Below are 20,017 nucleotides of genomic sequence, written 5' to 3' on the forward strand. Positions count from 1 at the left end.
CACTCAAATACTCTTTTACAAAGCAGGGCAGTGTGACAGCAAGAGTGAGCATGTTATTTAAATATTTGCTATACCAGATGCTAGAGAAAGGACAAGGAAGCTTTAGCATCCACTGTCTACAATTTGCCCAACATCTGCAAGATAATCAGAAACAGAAGTGTGTAGATGGAGTTGGGGGGATATTGTCTGATATATTCCCTTCTCTGTGATCAGAAGCCATGAAGCATGGGGAGAAGGAAATAAGCAGACCACAAACAGTGCAGGAACAAGGTCACCAGGAAGGAACTTAGAAGATGAGAGATTTGGGTCAAGAGTGAACTGTGCACAAAAGTACTATTTCCCATTGCTGGTCTCTTCCTTTGCCTGCAATTTTTATACATTTTATTTAGAAGAAAGAGATATATTGGTACATGACTGCTAAAAATTCAGAACAGTTCTTAATAACAAGGAATAAATGTTTTTTCCCGTCAATGCAACCTACTAGCCCCTTTTTCATACATGGGAAAAGCTGAACAGGTAGTTATCCTGATAGAATTATTGCAGTGTGAAAAGGTGGATCTTCATCCTACAATGACCAGGACGATTTGATTTCTTCACCTTTCCCATTCTTATAAATGTGACTAATTGTGGTGAAGCAGGTTCAGGACCCACTGAATGAAATGAAGGATAACAGCCCACAAGAATAAGATGTCCTCTCCCTCTATGTAAACAACAATCAAGTGCTGTTTTTAACTACAAGATGGCTTTATTGCTCCCATTTGTTTTATGGATTCTTCACCATCCATTACTTAATTAAACTCAAAATACAAGCCTGACTTTATCATTACTGAGCCTGTGAGCAATCATTAAGTGTCACTGAGCCAGCTCTTTGTGTGGTTTTACAAACCTTTATTGTGAGGATAGGGTAAGAACACCTTATTGGATCTGGCTTGGCTGTCCTGAAATCAATAGGTGGTATCAGATCCTGAACACACTACTGCAGTACATATGCAAAATAAAATATAGGGTCAGGAGGCCTGTTTAGCTGATGCATTTCTTCAGTGTTATAAATATATACCAGGCCAAAACCAAAGTCAAACACAGTTGAATGAGCTTTCTAGTGCCCCATGGAAATACCCTCCTTCCCTGCAATGGTTTTTCCATGGAAAGCTTTCTAAATTATATCATATTTCTCCTTCCTGACACTCTTTAACTCTTTCTTCTGCAAATATCCAGTAATAGACAAGCTCTTTCATAGCATTAGTTTTTATATACTTTTCCCTTCTTTTTCTTTTCTTTCTCAGTGTTTTATGTGGCTTTTCTTTTTTATTTTATTCCATCCTGAAAAACATTTTAGCTCATTCAGTGTAGTTGTTATAATTTTTGCTCAGTGCTTTTAGTTTCATACTCCTCTCCCAACTTTTTCCATCGAGGAAGCCAGGATCTGAGATCCCTCCTGTGTTTAATTTAATCAGATTAGCTCACTACTACCCATGTGTGTGAGGGAACAAAAGAAACTTAGCATGAACTTTGTGACTGCTGCTTTTGCTTAACAGGACTGGTTTACCACTTTCCTATAGGAGCAGCAGAATCAGCTTAGTGAAAACTTCTTATTGTTCTGAACTTCTCTTGAGACACTCAGGAAAAAAGACCAAAACAAAGGACGGCTTGAGGGTGAAAAAGGTGTCAGGAGCAGAGATTGTCTACTGCAAGGGTTCCCAGGTAACAGGCAGCCTGGGCTTCTTTAGCTATTTCTGAGACAGGCAGATTGCTGAGTCAGTGCTCTTACAGTGTCCTTCAAGAATTACTTAAAAGCAGTGAAGAATATGCTTTGCTTCCTCAGTAGGATTTTTTTTTTACTGAAACTGTTTTGAGCAGCTTTGGCTGGAGGAAATGGGAGACAACTGCCATTATCACATAAAGGCAAGACCACTTCCTCCAGGACAAAAGTCACAGGTATATGGGTCAAAACAGCAGCTGGAAGTCTTTCAAACACATGAGCTTTAATTAGGCAGACTCAGAATAATTGGAGAAGGTTTGTACCAGACCACCTGAAAGCAAGCTTCAGATGTTTACCAATAAGGATAAAGCACCTCTGCCTAACCTTTCTTGTTACCGGAATTTTACACAGCTTGATTTAATCTGGGTTGAGATAACAAGCTTCAAATATGAAGTTCTCAGGAACTTTGTTCAGCTGATTTTCCAAATAAGCTCCATACTTGTAATATTGTTGTAAATGCACATTAATTACACAGGAACCTTAGACGTATTTGGCAAAGCTGGTTGCCACAGCAGTTGTTGCTGTTTTACATGGTCTATTTAAGCAGTTTGCTTTCTGGTATGGTAATATTACAAAATAAGCACACTTACTGTGGGGAGAAAAGCAGCAACCCACTAAGCCTCTTTCTTCCTAATATGGTGAAATAGAAAGCCTTGGTCCCAGCCAGCTGAAGTGCCGATGGAGCCAAAGCCCAAGGATCAGTGTGGTGTGGCGCCTGAAGAGCACAAAGGTCGTGGTCAAGATTCACACTGGGAGGGCAGGAAATGTTTAAATTCCCTGACCATGACTAAATGATGGGAGCTAATTATGCTATCAGGGATGCCCTCTCCTCATCCCAGCTCATGTTTGATTCCAGAACGGTGAGAGCGTTCCTTCCTGCAGTTGCTGGCTCGAGAGCTCTGGGCAGTGCTATATAGCATGTGTAGGGACTTGATTTCCACAAAGGTTTCTATTAAGCAGGGACATGAATTTCTCAGTGAGCAGCAGTGTTGGGGTCTCAGGCCCCAAGCTGAAGAGGAGGCTGGTGAGGGACAAGCTGTGGCAGAAGGACAGACAGCCCTTGGCGTCTCCTCTGCTTGCACAATGTCCAGTGAACAGAGGCCCCAAACGCCATTGGAGTTCCAGGCAGTTTTGCCTTTTTCCTTACCTGTGTTCACTATAACCTTTCCAACAAAAGAGCTCAGGTTTTCACAGCAACAAGCGATGGGTTGGTGGGTGCTGTTTGCCCCATCCCACCTAGCTGCCAGCTGAAGAGATGGGGTTTTCTGGCTGCTTCTCAGGAGTTCTGCTTCTGCTGGTTAAAACCTCTGCTGAGGGATGCTTGGTACAGGATTAACTCATCATATTTAAGTCCAGTGATGCTTGCATTTTTCTTACTTGCTAATGTGAGGATGAGACATAGATGAACCCACAAAAGAAAGGGAAATCCATACAAAAACCCTAGAGGCTGACATGTCCAGATGCAAAATTCCAGTGATTATAATTTATCAGGTACCCTGGACATGTGAGGCTTTGGGAACAAAAGCCGACTGAAACACATCTCCCCAGAGGGAGAGATACAGCAAAAGCGTTTTAACCACACTTGTGTCACAAGTTCTTCTCGCATTTGGCAACTGTGGCTTGTTCTAATTAAAACAATAACAGCTTCAGCACTGTGTTTTAAAGCAAACAAACTGTTTATGAGGGTAGAAACAGAGAGAAACACTGAAGACAGCACTTCTCTTTCCAGAGAACGTGTCTCCACCACCACATGGCGTGTTCTCTCCAGCTGCAATGTTGTCACCCATCAGAAAGCTTTGCTTCCAAGAGCGCAGGGGCTGATTTGGCAGATGAATCATCCATATTACACCTATGAGTGTTCAAAAAGAGGCAAAGGCCTGAGCTTTGCCTTTTATAAAGCCTGATCATGTCCAAAGCTGGGTTTGTTGTGCTCTGTTGTTCCCACCAGAGCTCCCCAGCCTGGAGCTCAGATCTAGCCCAGAAGGACCTGCCAAGATAAAGTGAGGAGGCCCTGCAAGCCCCAGGGCAGGGAAGGATGAAGCAGAGGCAGCAGTGCAGTGAGGGAGAAGCATGCTCAGTCAGCTTTATGAAATAATACATTGTTTATACATCCATTAGGAAAACTTTGATAAGGAGGGAAACACTGAAAAGGAAATATCTTTTTTTTCTAGTGGAGTAAAAGTGATGCCTGTGGTTTTAAACAAAGGCATTTTGGCGGGATCATGCCATACAGAAGAGGAAGAGAAAGGGAAACTGCATTTGAATTAATTCAGATAAGTGAAGGTCAGAAGACCTTAGGTCAGAATTTTCCATTAATTCCTATGGTCTAGCTCTCTGCCAAAATTGTGTTACCTCCTAACTCCTTTGTACAAATATTGTTGTGGTTATTACTACTGATTACTGTATCTACTGCAATTACACATACAAAAGCTGTTTACAGTACTGCAGCCATAATAATGCAGAAGAGCAAAGTCAGACGATTTTCATGGTGGGTGTTATATGAGATTTTAAATGAATTTGTATAACGCACTTCAGCTGCAAGTACTTACAGTGGGGAAAAGACAAGAACAAAAGAGCAAGGAGCAAATCTAGTTTTAATTCAACACCTGTATTGAATCTTAACTTGAAACTTGTTTTTTTGGTGAATCATAATTTTTTTGAACCTGTGATCAAAACCTCTGTTTGACCTACAATATACTACTTTAATTCAAATTTTGTTTAAAAATATTTTAACTTAAGAAAAAAACCCAAATCTTTTTTAAAGGGTTTTCAAATAAAAAGTAATTATTTTTCCAAATTAAAATCTTTCTAGTTTTTTTTTCTTTTTTGGAGTGAAGACGAGTTTGTAAAATATTTCAGTGTTCCCAATTCTCATTATTTTTCCCCAGAGAAGTTTTCACTGAGTCATTTCATCCAGTAAGCAAAACAGGAAGGGATAGAAAGAGAAACTGAGGCAAAAAGAAGTGAAAATAGTTTTGCAGTGTCTCTTTAGACGGATACCGGTATTAGAAATAGAAATTGCGTTTCCTGAGTTCCCTCTAGATTGGGAAATACTGAAGGACATTAAAGAGATAAATTATCAGATGCAAAATACATGTCCAGCCTTTATTGTTGTGAGCAACGGAGATCATGACAATTACCAGAACTGTGTACTTGGCTTCTGAAATCTTGTTCCCTACTTCCTGGTACAGCCACAGGGCAAGCACTGGTTGCCTGCTGCATTTGCATGGCACAGGTTAGCATGATAGAAAGATGATTTTATTTGTATGGCTTTCTCTTTTCAGAAAGTCTTTCTCTCGTTGTCGAAGAATTAACAGGATGCTTTCCAACGAGTCAGTACCTCCTGCCTTCAGTCGCTCCAATTCTCAGGCCTCCATGGACAGCACTTCCATGGAGGACTTCTGGTGTGAAGTAGAGAGCATCAAGGAGAGCAGAGAAGATGGATCTGAAGAAGCAATGCTCTTGGAGTTCAAACCTGCTGATGGTGAGCACATGAACACCACTTATTCCTCGTTCCCTGACTTTGCCTCCTCTCTAAAGAGTCATGGCCTGATCTCCTTCCTCGCGTCACTGAGTCTGAGCAGAAGTAATAGACGGGGTCTATAATCATTGTAACTCCTCTTATGAGCATCACAGTTAACCACTGGCAAGAAACAATAATTGCCTGGTTTATGCACTGGAGCCACTAATTAATTTCTGAAGTAGGTTTTGTTGCATTGATTTTAGTTGTGCTTTGGGAAGACAGATACAGTGTAATTCAGAAAAGAGAGGCACTCAATGAAAACTAAATTTACAGCATTAAATAGATTAAACCAAAACATTTAAAGTAGCAAAATGTTAATTTAGTATGCTGTAATTTTAAACTTTCTGGCTTTTCATAAGATATGATTCAGAAATAATTAAAGTCTTGAAGCAATTTTTGGTTAGATGTAGTATTCTCCTATCAGGAATTTGATATCTGCTTGTTTCTCTGAGATTGCCCAATTAAGATATCATTCAAGGAAAGTTTGGAGATAAGTCTGAATGTAGGGATGCCTACATTGTTCAGGCTCCCCACTTGACCAAATTCATTCATCACTTATACAACATGTCCTGAAGGGATTACTGCCTCATTCTGTTACCTTAATGTTTTCCCCTCTCGTTAGGCACTGTATTTGGAAAAACGTGGCAATATGTGATAGCTTGTTGCAATGCAGCTTTGTGTTAGATGATTTGATAACATCTAGAACAGTGGTTCTCATTTTTTTTCCAGTTAGGACCCCCATCACAAATGTATTAGATTGTGTAACACAAAATACCAGGTGTTACTATACAATGAAACCAAATTTCTTCTGAGGTCGTGACCTGCTGATAACTGCTGCTACCCTTCTGTGGCTCCTGGCCCCTGGTCTAGTAACTACTGATGTAGGGATAGATTTTGAAACAATGGCATGCTCTTTCCATACAATTATTAACACAAGTGAGGATATATTTTTCCTACCTTGACGTGCAATGGGATGTCATTAATTCTGCTACCAGGAAGAATGGTGGAAAGTACTACTTTATTAAGCAATCACATACGCAACCAGTCATGGTAAGTAACCCATGGAGAGGTATCTAGCTCCAACCATGTGCTGTTTCCATGGGGAACACCCCCCATTCACTAGTTTCCAGCTGGGCTCTCCTGGAAGCAAAAGGAGAAGACCACTAGAAATCTTGGTCTGCTGTGAGGGCTATGATCAGCCTAAATCCACTGTTCTGCACTCCTCTGTTTCTTATTGGGAAAACTCCTGTCTGATCATACTGTTCAGCTTGGAGACTCCATAAGGAGATTGTGAGCCTCTTGGCGCCTCGTCCATGCAATTGTCAGCACGAACTGACAGGTGTGCCTGACTTGTCTGCACAGTCAGGGGAATGACACAAATCTCTGAGCTGCCAAGCTGGATAACTTAATAGGACAAGGCAATACAAGATCTTACTTTCCAGAAACTTTTCCATCAGTTTCGTCAGTGCTGAAGTAAATCTTCTCAGCTGCCCGAACTCTGCTGCAGTCCCATGTTACCCTTTGTCTGAGTACACCTCATTAAATCACATCGATTTTTTCCCCTTTGCCCTGAATTAAAAATGAGACTGCAAGTCAAAATGCAATACATCTCCACACTTCATTTACCTTCATATTGTTGTCTTAAACACATATATATGTATTGCATACACCCACACACAGTCAGGCAGTGCTTGTCCTAGTTATTAACATCAGGAATATATTCAGTCTGGGATTATAAATCTTGGAAATAATAGTGAGTTCTATTAAGGTCCTAATAGGATAATACTCCTTGCCAGTGATCAAAACACTGAAAATCAATGTGGAAACCCTCAGGGCAAAATAAAAGCAAATATTCATTTCAGATGTCTTTGAGAGGAGGAGATGAAGATCCTTAAGAAGGAGGCCAAAGGGTGATACAAGCCAGGCAGGCATGACTGTCAAAACCTCAATGTGCTTTGCCAGACGTCATGTGCAAAGGGCAGACAACAGCATACTTATTCTGTTGATGTTAGCAAATGCAGTCAAAAAAGAACAGAAGATCATGACAAGTGACACAAGGGATGAAATTGTAGGGGAGGTGAAAGTCGTGGTGTATTTAAGATGCCCATGCTGTGCAGAATTGCTTTACAACTTTTGTTACAAGGCTTGAATGCTGTGAGTTATTTAAGGTTATATCTCTGGGCTGTTTCAGGTTATATCTGAGATTCAAAGCAAGACACACCTCTTTCCTAGCAAACTCTATGAGAAAAAGAGAACTACTCTCTCAATTACCTGTCTTCTGGTGCTGCAGAATCAAACACAGTATCAAGTCTATGCTGTATTAGTAGCTAACACTATAAAAATAATGCTTTCTTAAACAACATGGGGGGGAGGGAGTTAACCTTAATTTAATAACCATGTGTCATAAAATTTTGAGCATTTTTAAATGCAATAATTTCTTCTCTTTAATACTTTTACTCCTCTGATTGCTGTTGTTATGTGTTAGTCTATTGTTTGTGTGTGGTTGGAACAGGAAAAGGGAAAAGCCAGAGAAAACAAGTCACAGGGTGACTTGTAAGCAGGCAGAATTTAATGTTTGCCCTGCTGTTTTTCATATCAAGTTTGATTACAAGCTCAGTTCATGGAAAGAATATGTCAGGACAAAAGCCAGAATTAATGTCATTTAAAAGCTGAAACATGAACAGATATGGCTCATACAGCAGTGCACAAGAAAGAGAAGAGACCTTCTTAGAGAGTGAAAATGGCAGAAGAATCACTGGCTCAAAGCTTACAGAGAGGGAAAAGGAACAGTCTTCATCCTGTCTGTGGATACAGAAAGGATAAGAGCAGAGACAAGCTATTTCATGGGATACAGGGCTGGTCACACCCCTGGCTAACACAGAGCAGGGGTTTAGAAGCAGCTATTTTTGTAGTGCTTTGTAAAGAGGCAGGGCAGTTAACAATGGAGTCAGTGATGGCACATGCATAAGATGCTTTTGCTTGTCCCTACAGCCCCGTCCTGTAATTTTCTCTTTTGTGTATGTAACTGCCAAAGTGCAGCAAACTGGTGTCCATCAATCAGCCTGCATTCTGATGTCAAGAAGAGGCAATAAAGGGAGAGTGGAAATACCAACCTGCCATTAAGACTGGTGCTGGGACAAGAACAATAAGTGCATTGACAAGTTGTTTTATAGAACATGCTGCAAATTAATCCATTTCCTGTTTGACATGTTTATTTGTAGTACCTCTTCTTCAGTCAGGGCTGGAATGAAATTACTGTCTTGTGTCAAGCCACTTACTACTGAGCTAGGATTGCTCACAAAACTGAAATGGACGTCCTCAAAATCTCCTATGCGAAGAGAGATTTTAAAAGACTATGACTATTTATTTTAAAAAGAACAGAAATCAAAAAGCAGTGAGAGCAAAGTTTAAAATTACTGAATGATTCAGAGAAGGTAGATTGGGACCTTTCCACAGCCAGATAGTGACAAGGCACATTCATTTCAGGTTACAGGTAGCAAGGTGAAAACCTATGTTGTCTTCATATGGACAGGTTTTGGTAGTGAGGGGACTGCAGGAGTGGCTCTGTGAAAAGATGCCAGAAGTATCTGCCATGTCCAACAGAGCCAGGATAGAAAACAATTCTTCCCACAATGCATACCCTCATTATGGAACCAATTGCAGTATTGAACCAGTTGGGAAGCCGGTGTTGAACAGATTAAAGAAGGTATTAAAATTGAGATCCCAAAAAACACTGGAGTGTACAGTGCTAGTGATTCTTTAATAATTAGAAGTTAGGGTGACACCTGGCATGCCAGGATGGCTATTCCTGCATCTTCCTCCCTTACATGACCTCTTAGACACCTACCCCTTCCTGACCCTTGTTCTTTAGTGAGCAGCCCTGGTTCTTAATCATCTTGTTCAAAAGAAGCAATTGGACTAGGTGGACATCACTCTTCTCTCAGTGTGGCTTCTTCACTAGCTACCAGCTGACCCTCTGGAATCTGGAATTGCGCCACTAGAGTGCAAATCCATTATTCTGCAGTATACACACCTCCAGTATTTTTGTTTATTTGAATTGGAATACCCATTTTATTTCCATCAGCCAAATGGCTTTCTCCAGTACACCATCCTACAAATGGTAAGTGTGGCATAAATGGGAACTGAGGGGATTTATGCTTTTGAATTAGGGGTTAATTTTTAGGGACCTTGCTTTGTCAGGCTGGTTACTCTGCTGCCTTCTTCACATGCATATGCTGATAAAGTGCCTCCTCTGTTCTCGTCATAAGCCTCTCTTCTGCAGACACTGGCAAACTGAAAGTTTTTTGAAGACAAAGGTTTACAAACCTAACTTAACTTGCACTTGTGGCCTAAGAAAGGTTGGAATTGTAGTATTCTCAAGGCTGTGGTAGCAGTCCATCATGCCAGCTCTTTTCCTCAGTCCCCTCTCCCTTCCTTGTCAGGCTTATTAACATGCTGTCTTCCTCCACAGAAGGGGAACTGGAGGCAGAATGGCTGCAAGACGTAGGTTTATCCACATTGATCTCAGGAGCTGAAGAGGAGGATGGCCAAGCCCTGCTGTCCACTCTGACCAGAACTCAAGCTGCTGCTGTACAGAAGAGGTACAACACCTACACTCAGACCCTGAGGAAGAAGAACAAGCACACAGTCCGGGATGTGCGAGACATCTTTGGCACCAGTGACTCTTCTGTAAGTATCCTCATGCATGCCTTTGATCTTAATTTTTATGCAATTTGGAAGTAGCTCACCAAAGTTTCTGCCAGACAGGAACACTTTCCTGCTAACAATGCACAGACAGTCATTAGCAGTTTCTGACCATAGCACCAGACTTTTAATGTTGTATACAGTACATTAGAGGGGAAAGGAAGAAACCAAATGCAGTGGTACAGTTTTGTAACTAATCTGTAACATAAAGTATCTGTTGCCAGCCTTCCTCCTGCAGCCTCATGTCAAGACTAACATTTACTCCTTTATTTTTTGGAAATTGGTGAGTTACTCTTGGCAGCTATTCAAATTTTTGTTGGCTTCTGGGGACACTTGCTATTTACTCAGCAGTCTCAGTGGTGAAGTAAAACTTGTCTAATGATGCAACTGGGGTTCAAATATGCATAAGCAATTAAACACCTGCCAGCACGATTGTAACTTGTACACTGGCAGTTACATTTCACTTACATAGCAAACAAAAACCTATTAACTGTTCATTTGCCTCATGGCTTCAGAAATCAGCAGTACCTCTGGAGATTTCATCCACTTTTCCCTGAGGATAGCTCTGAACTCACCAGTTCCTGTCAGTACATATTTTGATTCTGGTGAATGTAGTCAGCTGTATGAGTTTAGTCCACTGCTCAAAGCAACACTCATGATTTTATGTTTATCACTCATGATGTCTTAAATGGGAGTCACCAATAAGATCACAAGCTCACCTTTGAAATTAATATTAAAATTGCTGCCATTGTAAAACTCCCAGAAACTATTTTTCATTATGGCATTGCTTTGTCCTTTCCTGTTTGTTCTACCATCTCCTCAAGGCTTGATATCCTGGATTACTTAAAAAAAATTTGGAGCAAAAATTGTAGCTGCATAGTTATGTTAAAATTACAAAGATATAGTGTCCAGATACTTAAACTTTTTGCTTCCAAATTTAATATCTGGATTCTTTTGAAACTCTTGCACATATCCCACTAATACATCCAGGAGCATCCAATAGTTTCCTGTGGGCAGACACTCTTTAATGAGAGATATCAGGCATGTTTGCATGAACATTAAAAAGCTAGTGGTACTTCTAGTTAGATTAGCTCACTTCTCCTGATTCAAGTATCTGTAAACCATAAGGTGTTTAATTTTTTTTACAAAAGCTTGAGTTTCCTAATTAATTTAAGTCTGCCAAATAAGCGTTGTACGTTTCCTCTCAGATGGGCACGTTATTGATTTATTTTTGACCTGCTTATTTTCTCCTTCTAACTTGATAAAGTTTCTCACTTGCAAAAGGAATTTGGGTGCTCAGAGCAGCTGCTCTTCAAATCAGTGTTTTACCTCCTCCAAAAGTCAGTTTGCTTACTAGTTCTGCATTGTGAAAGTCTAAAAGATAAGATCAAATAAGTAATTAAGTCTTCTAATTCTTCTTCCCACAAAAATATGCAGTTCTGCAGGTGCTAACCTAGATGTTAAACCCAGATACCCAAACAGAACTGCAGAGCACACCATCACCTCCCTCCAACAGCCTGTGAAACGTTTTAGTTCTAAAAGCCTACAAGGCCCCAACACTCTAATTTTCCTATTCATCAGTGCTCCTATCTCTGCTGCTTGTTATGGGATTTAGAAACTTTGTCCTAATTATCAGCCCTTCAGGGATAAACACACTTCAGGAGGGCTTGTGTCCCTGACCCAAGGGTGTCCCAAGTAGTCTCTTTAAGGGGGTATCAGCAGTCCCTGGAGCTTTGCTGCCTCTTTGGGCACAGCCCTACAGTTGCCAGAGAATCTTTGTGATTAATCAGTTTAGGGAAGAGAAGCACATTAAAAACAACGCAGCCAAAAGAAAAGAGTGGCAGGAGATGGGGACAAGCAAATCTTTTCAGCACAGCTGGGGAAGAGAGGTTGGTGAGGAGACTGCTTGAAATTACATGGAGTTTTGCTTTCCCATCCTGCCTTTTAGTTGGGAAGGGCAGAAGTAAACAGAACATGCTGCAAATAGCAAATCACAGCTAATTGTTTTACTTAACTCTATAATCCTCTCCATTAGGAGAATGGATTTACACCTCTTCCCAGCAACCTAAGAATCACAGGAGCCCAGAGGGATGGGTCACAGGATAGATTACTCTCTTCCTTGGCTAAGGATGAGAGGAAAGGGGATTAGCTCACTAGGGTCACCTGAGATGAGATTTAGGGGACCTAAGGAGGCATAAATTAGTTGTCATCTAGCGTGGGGGAAGAAAAAGATAGATTTGCCCTAGTTTTTTCCTTTTTCCTCTCTGTTCTGAAAAAAACCCTGCCTGCTAGATGTTTTACTACTACTGCCTAGTGGCCAGGCTCTGCGTGGGTCAACACAGAACAAAAGGTGCTTTTCCAGCCATCCTGCCTTGAGGTCCATGCCCTCATGGCAGGAGTGTCCCTTCAACAGACAAAATGGACTAAAATAAAAGGAAATGCAGCTATTCCTTTTCTTGTTTTGGTAGCTTTTGGGGGTTTTTTGGTTTTTTTTCTGTTATCTGTCCTGGAAAGGAGCCATGATCCCTAGGGGCAAAATGCTACCCCTATGGTACAAAAAATGCTACCCCTGTGGTTACAAAAGCCCCACCTTGGCAAGTAAAGCAGGCTGTCCCAGCTGAGGTGCTTTTGCTCTGCTTCAGACAGGTCCACAGCCAGCAGACTCAACTGACAGCCACACTACTGAGTTTTAAATTGGATGGTTTATTAATCACAGTGGCCTGATTTTCCTTACTGCTGGTACCCTGCTGCTTCCATCAGAAGCTATCGGCTCTGCTAGTGCTCAGAGCTTAGAAAAATCAACAGCAGAATACAAATGGGGGACACACATATTTTCATTCTGTTATTGGACAGAGGAGATGAAGCACTGTGCTCATTAACAGCCCAACCCTGTGCGTTGTAATTAACTAAAACTCCTGAAGACTTTCTACAAGCATTTTACTTCATCAATGCATGACAAAATCATGTCCTAGTCAAAGAAAAATCACTTACTAACCCAGAGCTATTTGCATGAAAAGGTGTTTGTGGTGGCAGTGCTTGGAAATGTGAATATATTCAAAGCATGGGCAAATTGTATCCTGGCCAGAGCTATAAGGTTATTCTCCTTTGCCTTTATTTCCTTTAGCTTCAGGGCTGAAAATAAAATTTGATCTCTTTGGTGCTCCAATGATTTGGTTTTACATCTCTGCAATGAGTGTAGCTACTAAAGAACTGTCTGTCTACTTCGTTTCCATCCTCTCCTTGCTCTTCTGATTTCATCTTCCCATTGGAAATTCCCATGTATGTTGTAGCAGTAAACAGTGGGCTCATTTTTAGTGTGTCTAATGAATCACTTTCAGTCAGAAATCAGGATATGGGAAGCCTCACCTTTGCTGAAGCCCCAGGCAAAAGAAGAAAGCTGTCCCAGTTTATTTAAGGACACAGTTTGACTCTTGGTCTTTCACATTCACTGGGAAAAGGTCTTCAAAAGTTCTTTAATTTTCTTTTACCCTACAGAAATAATCTGGATCTTTAAATTAATGCATTAAAAAAGTTCTATTCCCACTCTTCCTAACATTAAAAAAAAGTAAGGGTGGGGGAGGGGGGGGAGGGAGACATTTTCACAAAAGAGACATAGATTTGGTTTCATTATAGACTCTCACTGTGGAGGCTGGGAAATGGGACTGAGAATATGACATTTTCAGGTACCCCAGTTATTGTGCACAGTTCACATGATGCAGTTCCCCAGGCTAGGGCTGCCTGCTGCCAGCCCTGCTGGCTGCCAGGCGGAGTCTGCAGTCCACTCCATCTTCCATATCTGTGTCTGCCAGCTCTGCCCAGCTTATCAGAACCAGGATACTGCAGGTGCTTCACGACTCATTTCACCCATGTAACAAGGTTGGAAGTGGGCTTTTCTTAATAAACTTGATTTACCATAAATCTATTCTGAGTATTGTTTACAGGGTCAGACATTTTGAGCACTGGAAGTAGATGAGCCAGTTGCTAATATTTACCATTAATTTCTCCATCTGGATTTTAAGCAGAAGCATATCTGCTTTTATGGTTGATTTTCCCAAATTGCTGAGACGAGTTTAGCAATCATCTCCACTTCTACACTCCCACCTGAAATTTATAGTGCTTTTTTATGTCCTGAAGCTTTTTGTGTAAATGCTGTGGGATTTTATCATAAAAGTGTCCAGCTCTCTTTTTTAAAAAATCTATGGTCCTTACAGTCTTCTGGCAAAGGAAGCCCATGTGACTCAGATCCTGTTTGCTATCAAGTTCACAAGCCATTGAATGGACTTTCTCAGGAGAGATTTTATTCATGTTACATTTGACTTTGTTACCCAAATAGCTCAGAGGATAAGATTGGATAAAACAACTGAAACCTTATTTCAGGCTTCCAATTAGAAGAGCTGCCTGTCCTTTAAATATCTGACATTTTTTGACAGCCTGAACACTTCTCCCACACATTGACTGCAACTGGGGAAAACAGAATTTTTGCCCTGAGGCATTGCTACTTGTTGATAAACAGCTGACTTGGCAAATTGAAGAGCAATTAAAAGAGCAATTAAAAGAGTTGGTATTAAGGGCTCACGGGGGCCTACAGCTACAGGTTCAGCTGGAAAACTGGGTCTGTTCCATCAGGCTCAGGGTGTGTGAGACAGCAGGTTTGAGAAGGGCTGGGTGCTTCAGGGCTTCCCACAAGGGTACAAATAACAGCAGAAAAAATGTAAGACAGGTTTGGAACATTGTAGTTCCTTTCAATGAGTAACCTTCAGAGCAGTTTTGTAATTCCTGACCTTGTTTTTGTTTGTTGTTTTTTGGTTTTTACTCAAGAATTAATAGTAGAGCTCTTATTTCCCATGGAACACAAACACTCAGATTTGTCTTTCTGAACCACAAAGTTCTGAACTTTGCTGAGGACAAGGCCAAAATTTCACTGCTAAGAAGAGGTGACATTGCTTGAGAGTCACCCTGTGGGCTGCCGAGCCACCTCTCAGCAGTGCAGAATGGTTTCTGGAGTGGAAAGAAATGAATTTGTATATAGAAAATGTTTCTTTGTTCCCTCAAGTTGTTTGTTGCCATTCACTGGTAGAAGTATTAGTGTATAACCTGTGGGAGGACATCCATCCTTTAATAGCTTTCTCGTGCCCAAATCACAAGAGGTAACAGACTGACTGATTTCTGACAGGTCCCTGGGAATAGCAGGTATTCAACGTGTGCCAGAGAGTCTTCAAAAAGATTTGTGGCCAAAATTATTAAAGCCAGGATGAATTACAATTTGAGGAGGACCTTTCAGTTAGCCTAATTCTGTACAGCAATTTACTTAGCTAATTTCGGTCATTTTATAGGACAGGACTCATTAGGTACAGCAAGCTGCAGTATTACTGACCTCCACACAGTCCAAATCTGTGCAGTCTGGGGAAGATTAATTCTCAGGCTTGGCTTTGAAAAATATACTCTGAAGAATCACAACAGATTGTTTAATCTTGTCAAGAGAGTGTAAGCTGAGAATGATACACTTTTGCTTGAACTGTAGCAGTTTCTGTCCGTAGACGTTTGCCTTCACTGCAGTCTGATCATTTTTCCTTGCTTATCAGCCCACATTTGAGACAGTTCCAGTGTCACCAGTATCTTCTAATGGTATCCAGCTTCCTGGGCAGAAGCCAGTTTGGAAATCAGTTAGCTGTGAGTATGACAACATGTAACCAGTGTTCACTTCCTCTTAGTAAATGACAGACAGAAAGACCCTTTTCTGGTTCAGAGGTTAGTCCCCTCTTTCATGTTGGGGCAGTGCTGTGTATATTTCTTCAAAATCATTGTCAGCTTATTGTCATGCAGGAACCAAAGTTTGCCATTAAAGATCAATGTTGTACGGACACAGACTGCTGCCCTTGAGGCATCAGCATCTAAAAAATGCTGGTCATTGCAAGGCTGGGAATGTAAAAATAATCTGTAAGCAATATCATGCAGAATTTATCCAAAATATGTCATCAATGTATTTTCTTGTTGCAAATCAAAGTATATTTCCTCCGCATTTCTTCTCCAGTACTGCAGAAATTGTAGTATTAGAAATTTATAATTTTCTTAGTTCTGCCCTGTTATTCTGATCTATGAATGGTGTTATACCTTATATTCTTTGCCCTGACAGTGATTGGCAGTCCTAATGAAAGTAATAGCTCTCCTCTACACAGTGTCTGGATAATTGTCAGCATTCTTCCATGAGAATGTTCATCTCTTAGTTTGAAAGCTCTTTCCATCACCATTGTTCAGGGCTTAACTAAAGGGATATTAGTATCCAAATTTCTAAACTAATCCCTTGGATGTTTACCTCTGGATACAGTGGCACAGACATTTTCCTTGGTGGCAAAAGCTGCTCTGCTGATACTTCTACTCTGCAAGCAGTTTTACTGGAACAAATGGGGAACCAAATGCCCAGAGGTACCATGAGCAGTCTGTGGTCCAAGAGAGATGGGAAGAGAGATGGAAAACACCTTAAATGGCTTGGACATTAGACAGCAACTAAAGCCACAGTTCAGAAACCAGAAGCCACCTAATAACACACTTAACCTTTTCCATAGCAGACTTGTAAAATATGTGGTGTTGCAAAAAAATCCTGTAACTGTAAATGCAATGATTCAGACAACATGGGGCATGCACAAGTTTATAAGACATGTAATGTTTTTTTAATTCACTTTCTGATTGCCATGGCTTTTGAATACACTTGTGTCATGTTGGTAAATTCTTCTCTGTAGTTCTGGGGGCTGAAATTTTACTTCACTTTCAATTAAATTTTTGATTCCATCCCAAATGGATTTAGGAGCTGAACCTTACAGGAAAACTAAAAATTGACCTGAGATACTAGAGATCCATCAGGAAAGTTGGCAACCCTGTAATTCATTTATGTTTTCACACTTTGGCCTCCATGACAATAGCATATTTCTGGACTTGATTGTACTGATTTCAAAAATTTTCCTCTGACATCCAGTAATTTAAGGAGGTGACTAAATTTTAGAGAAAAGCATTAAGTCATTTCACAATGTCTACTATAAATGCCAGTAGATACAGTGTTTTTCAAATTGGAATATTGTATGTTTTGTCCTTTTATGGTGCTATACACCTAAACTATCAACAATGAGAAATATGTGTATGTGACTACATAAAATATATGCACAATGTCTTGTGATTGTATGTACATCATCAGTAACCTGAGAAACTGTGTCAACAGCATTTTTCTGTCAAGACCTTTTATTTTTAATTGTTCATTTGACAAGTCCCACCGCAGTTTGCTGGCCTGGGAAGACAAGGATGGAGTAAAAAATCTTGATAATTCCTGATAAACAGGAAGTTCCAGCTTAACTATCTTTCTCACAGAAAGCAACAAGTTAAATAATCAAAAACGAAAATAGGGATTTTATTTCTAAGGGGTTATTTCCTCAAGACAAAACAGGAACATGCTGTGGTTTGCACTGAAATTCCTCTTTGAAGCACTTCCTTTATTACTTTCTCAAGAATTGTGTCTTCTTGGTTCAAATTTTTAATGTCTCTGTACTAAATGCAATTTATTATTCATATATAATTTCCCTTATTTTCAGCTAAGAGCTGTCTAGACTGTGGAAGCGATAAAGGCAGCCCATCCATAACAGAAGAGCTCTCCTATGATGTCTCTTTCTCAGAATCCATTACAGTCCTTCCAAAAACCCAAGAGTGGCCAAAAAACCAGAGGTTCAAAAAGGAAGACTCGGCTTTGCCAGTAAGTTTCTTCTCCATATATTTCCTTGATTGTTTTCTTTAACACAGCAATTTCCTGTTTAATATCCCCAGCACAATGGAGTCTGTTGAGATACATGATCTGGGCTTTGCAGTGTGTGCTTTGTAGAGGCTTCTCTGTGTGCCTGCCTACTGCCTGTGGCTGATTCCCAAAGTTAATATGGATATCCAAGCCAGGTTTTTACTTGTACCCATCATGAACATGTGCCCCCAGATGAGTATGTGTAACTCAGTCCACAAATATGGCATCATCCACAATTTTTTCACCCAGAAATAAAAACCGCTTATTGGCATTAAAACTAACAATCATTTTTGTTACCTGTCTGCTTTCCTACTTTTTTTCCCCACAGATTATCTGCCTTTGTTAACATGTGGATTTAAATTTGAAAATGAAGAGAGGAAAGCAAACCTTGTTCCTGCAGCAGTACTGGCTGTTTCCAGTCAGTATTGAGTGCAAATCACACTATAGGAGATTCTACATGAATTGTTCAAGAAAAGTTTGCCATATCATCCAGACATGCACTGAGCAGTTGTGTCAGTATCTGGAATTATGTAATGAAGTCATGGAAGTAAATTTTCTACTCACCTCAGCCCTCACAACTTCCATCACTGAAAACTGGAGCATTAATTTAGTGCTTCCAGTACCACCATTTCAGTGACATGTATGAAGTGGCTGTAAAGTATTTGGAAAAATTTCCTGAATGTTATGATGTCCTGAGGTCCCAAACTAATCTGAAATTGTTACAATCCACACAGACATTGAATTATCTGAGAATTAGTCAGTTGTCCATCTCAGATTCCATCAAGAAGAAGCTGAGATGTAGAAGTAAGCTTCTATGTTGAATGATAAGACACCACATAAATTACACAATTTATGTGAAATCCCTGTGTGGTTTTTTCTGTCTTTGGTTGTTTGGATTTTTGGGGTTTTTTTTGGTGGGGATAACTTGGTGGCGACTAAGGGCATCTCTACTCTCATCATGATTTTGGTCTTTACTACCCACATGCACACTCACGAAATATTCTCTGCAACAGCACAGACAATTCCCAGTTTATAGAGCAGGGAAACTGATAACAAAGAGGGAAGAGAAGATGACATATTGAATATCATGGATCTGTGTATTCATAATTGATAAGCCTTAGAAAACGCCAGTATTGTGCTGGAGTTGAACTGCTCTGCATGCAGGACATAATTTTATGAGCTCACAAGGCCACACAAGAAACATGCCAGGTCATTGCAGAGCATTTCTGAAAAAAGTGAGCAATCATGGCTGTTGGTGTTGGCCTTTCCCTTGCTTCATCTGCTGCTGCTCGTGGTGTTTGGTTCTTTCCCATGATGACTCAGACTGTAATGGGCCTCAGCAGAGAAATCACCTCTCACTCTGTTACCCTGAGCAGCCAGTCACCTACACTCATAAGGACAGTGGGACAGTGGGACAGTGGGGCTGCATCTGAGGCTGTGCAACATCACACTTTCTCCAGGGTGGGCGTGACAACGTAGCCAACTTCATTGATGGTGTGCACAGAGCTGCACAGATATTGTATATCATAAAATAGCTTGTCTCCTGCAGCAGGGAGTCCCCTGACTCCTACAAGAATCAACTCAACATCCCCAGGAGCATAGGGATTTCCCCAAAGTACATGTGATTTCTCCAGTGTGGGACCATGGTCCATGTGACTTAGTTGAAGATACCACAGAAGTACAAGTCTGAGTGCAGTGCTCAGAAACAACATCGCAAAATATCGGACACGATCCGTAGCCAAAACATTGGTAATCTAATTTCAGGATAGCACAGCCTCCTTCAAACCTGCATATTACACCACTAAGAAAAACCACTGGAAAATTGTGACACAAGACAGAGAAAGAGAGCCAGCCCCAAAGTTTGTATTAACCACAGCATCACATCATAGTGACCCCTAGGAGTCAAACAGCCACTGTGGAAAATCTTTGTAGTACCCTTTTTAATCAGTTTTGCAGTGCTTAGAATTTTTTCTCTTTCCCCCCAGAAAATATATGCATACAATCTGGGGTTTTCTTCCCTTTTTTCAAGGTGATTTATTGTGTTTTGACTGCTTTTGCACTTTTTGCATCACTGGAATCACAATGTGTAGATATTCTTTAGTATTTTATGTTTCTTCACAAGGCTAACTCCCATGCAGCTTTTGTTACATTAAATCTCAGAAAAAGGCTAACAATGGAATCACTGCATTCTAAGGAGGGAATATTCTGGGCTAAAAACGCCCCAGGCAGCAAGTAAAAAAGTTTTTCCATTCCCTAC

The 20,017-nt window shown here is 40.6% G+C and overlaps 1 protein-coding gene across 2 annotated transcripts in view; it reads left to right on the forward strand.

Annotated features, from left to right (window-relative positions):
• The window catches only part of ARHGAP28 (Rho GTPase activating protein 28), a 76,089-nt gene that overhangs the window by 35,936 nt on the left and 20,136 nt on the right, over nt 1-20,017 (forward strand). For both annotated transcript variants that reach the window (XM_031062266.1, XM_005427378.2), the window contains exons 2-5: nt 5,044-5,243; nt 9,754-9,971; nt 15,569-15,656; nt 17,564-17,721. In XM_031062266.1, the coding sequence (XP_030918126.1) occupies nt 5,044-5,243; nt 9,754-9,971; nt 15,569-15,656; nt 17,564-17,721 (664 nt within the window). The remainder of the gene's footprint in view (nt 1-5,043; nt 5,244-9,753; nt 9,972-15,568; nt 15,657-17,563; nt 17,722-20,017) is intronic.

The sequence above is a fragment of the Geospiza fortis genome, unplaced genomic scaffold (genome assembly GCF_000277835.1).
Source record: "Geospiza fortis unplaced genomic scaffold, GeoFor_1.0 scaffold471, whole genome shotgun sequence".
Classification (NCBI taxonomy): Eukaryota; Metazoa; Chordata; class Aves; order Passeriformes; family Thraupidae; genus Geospiza; species Geospiza fortis.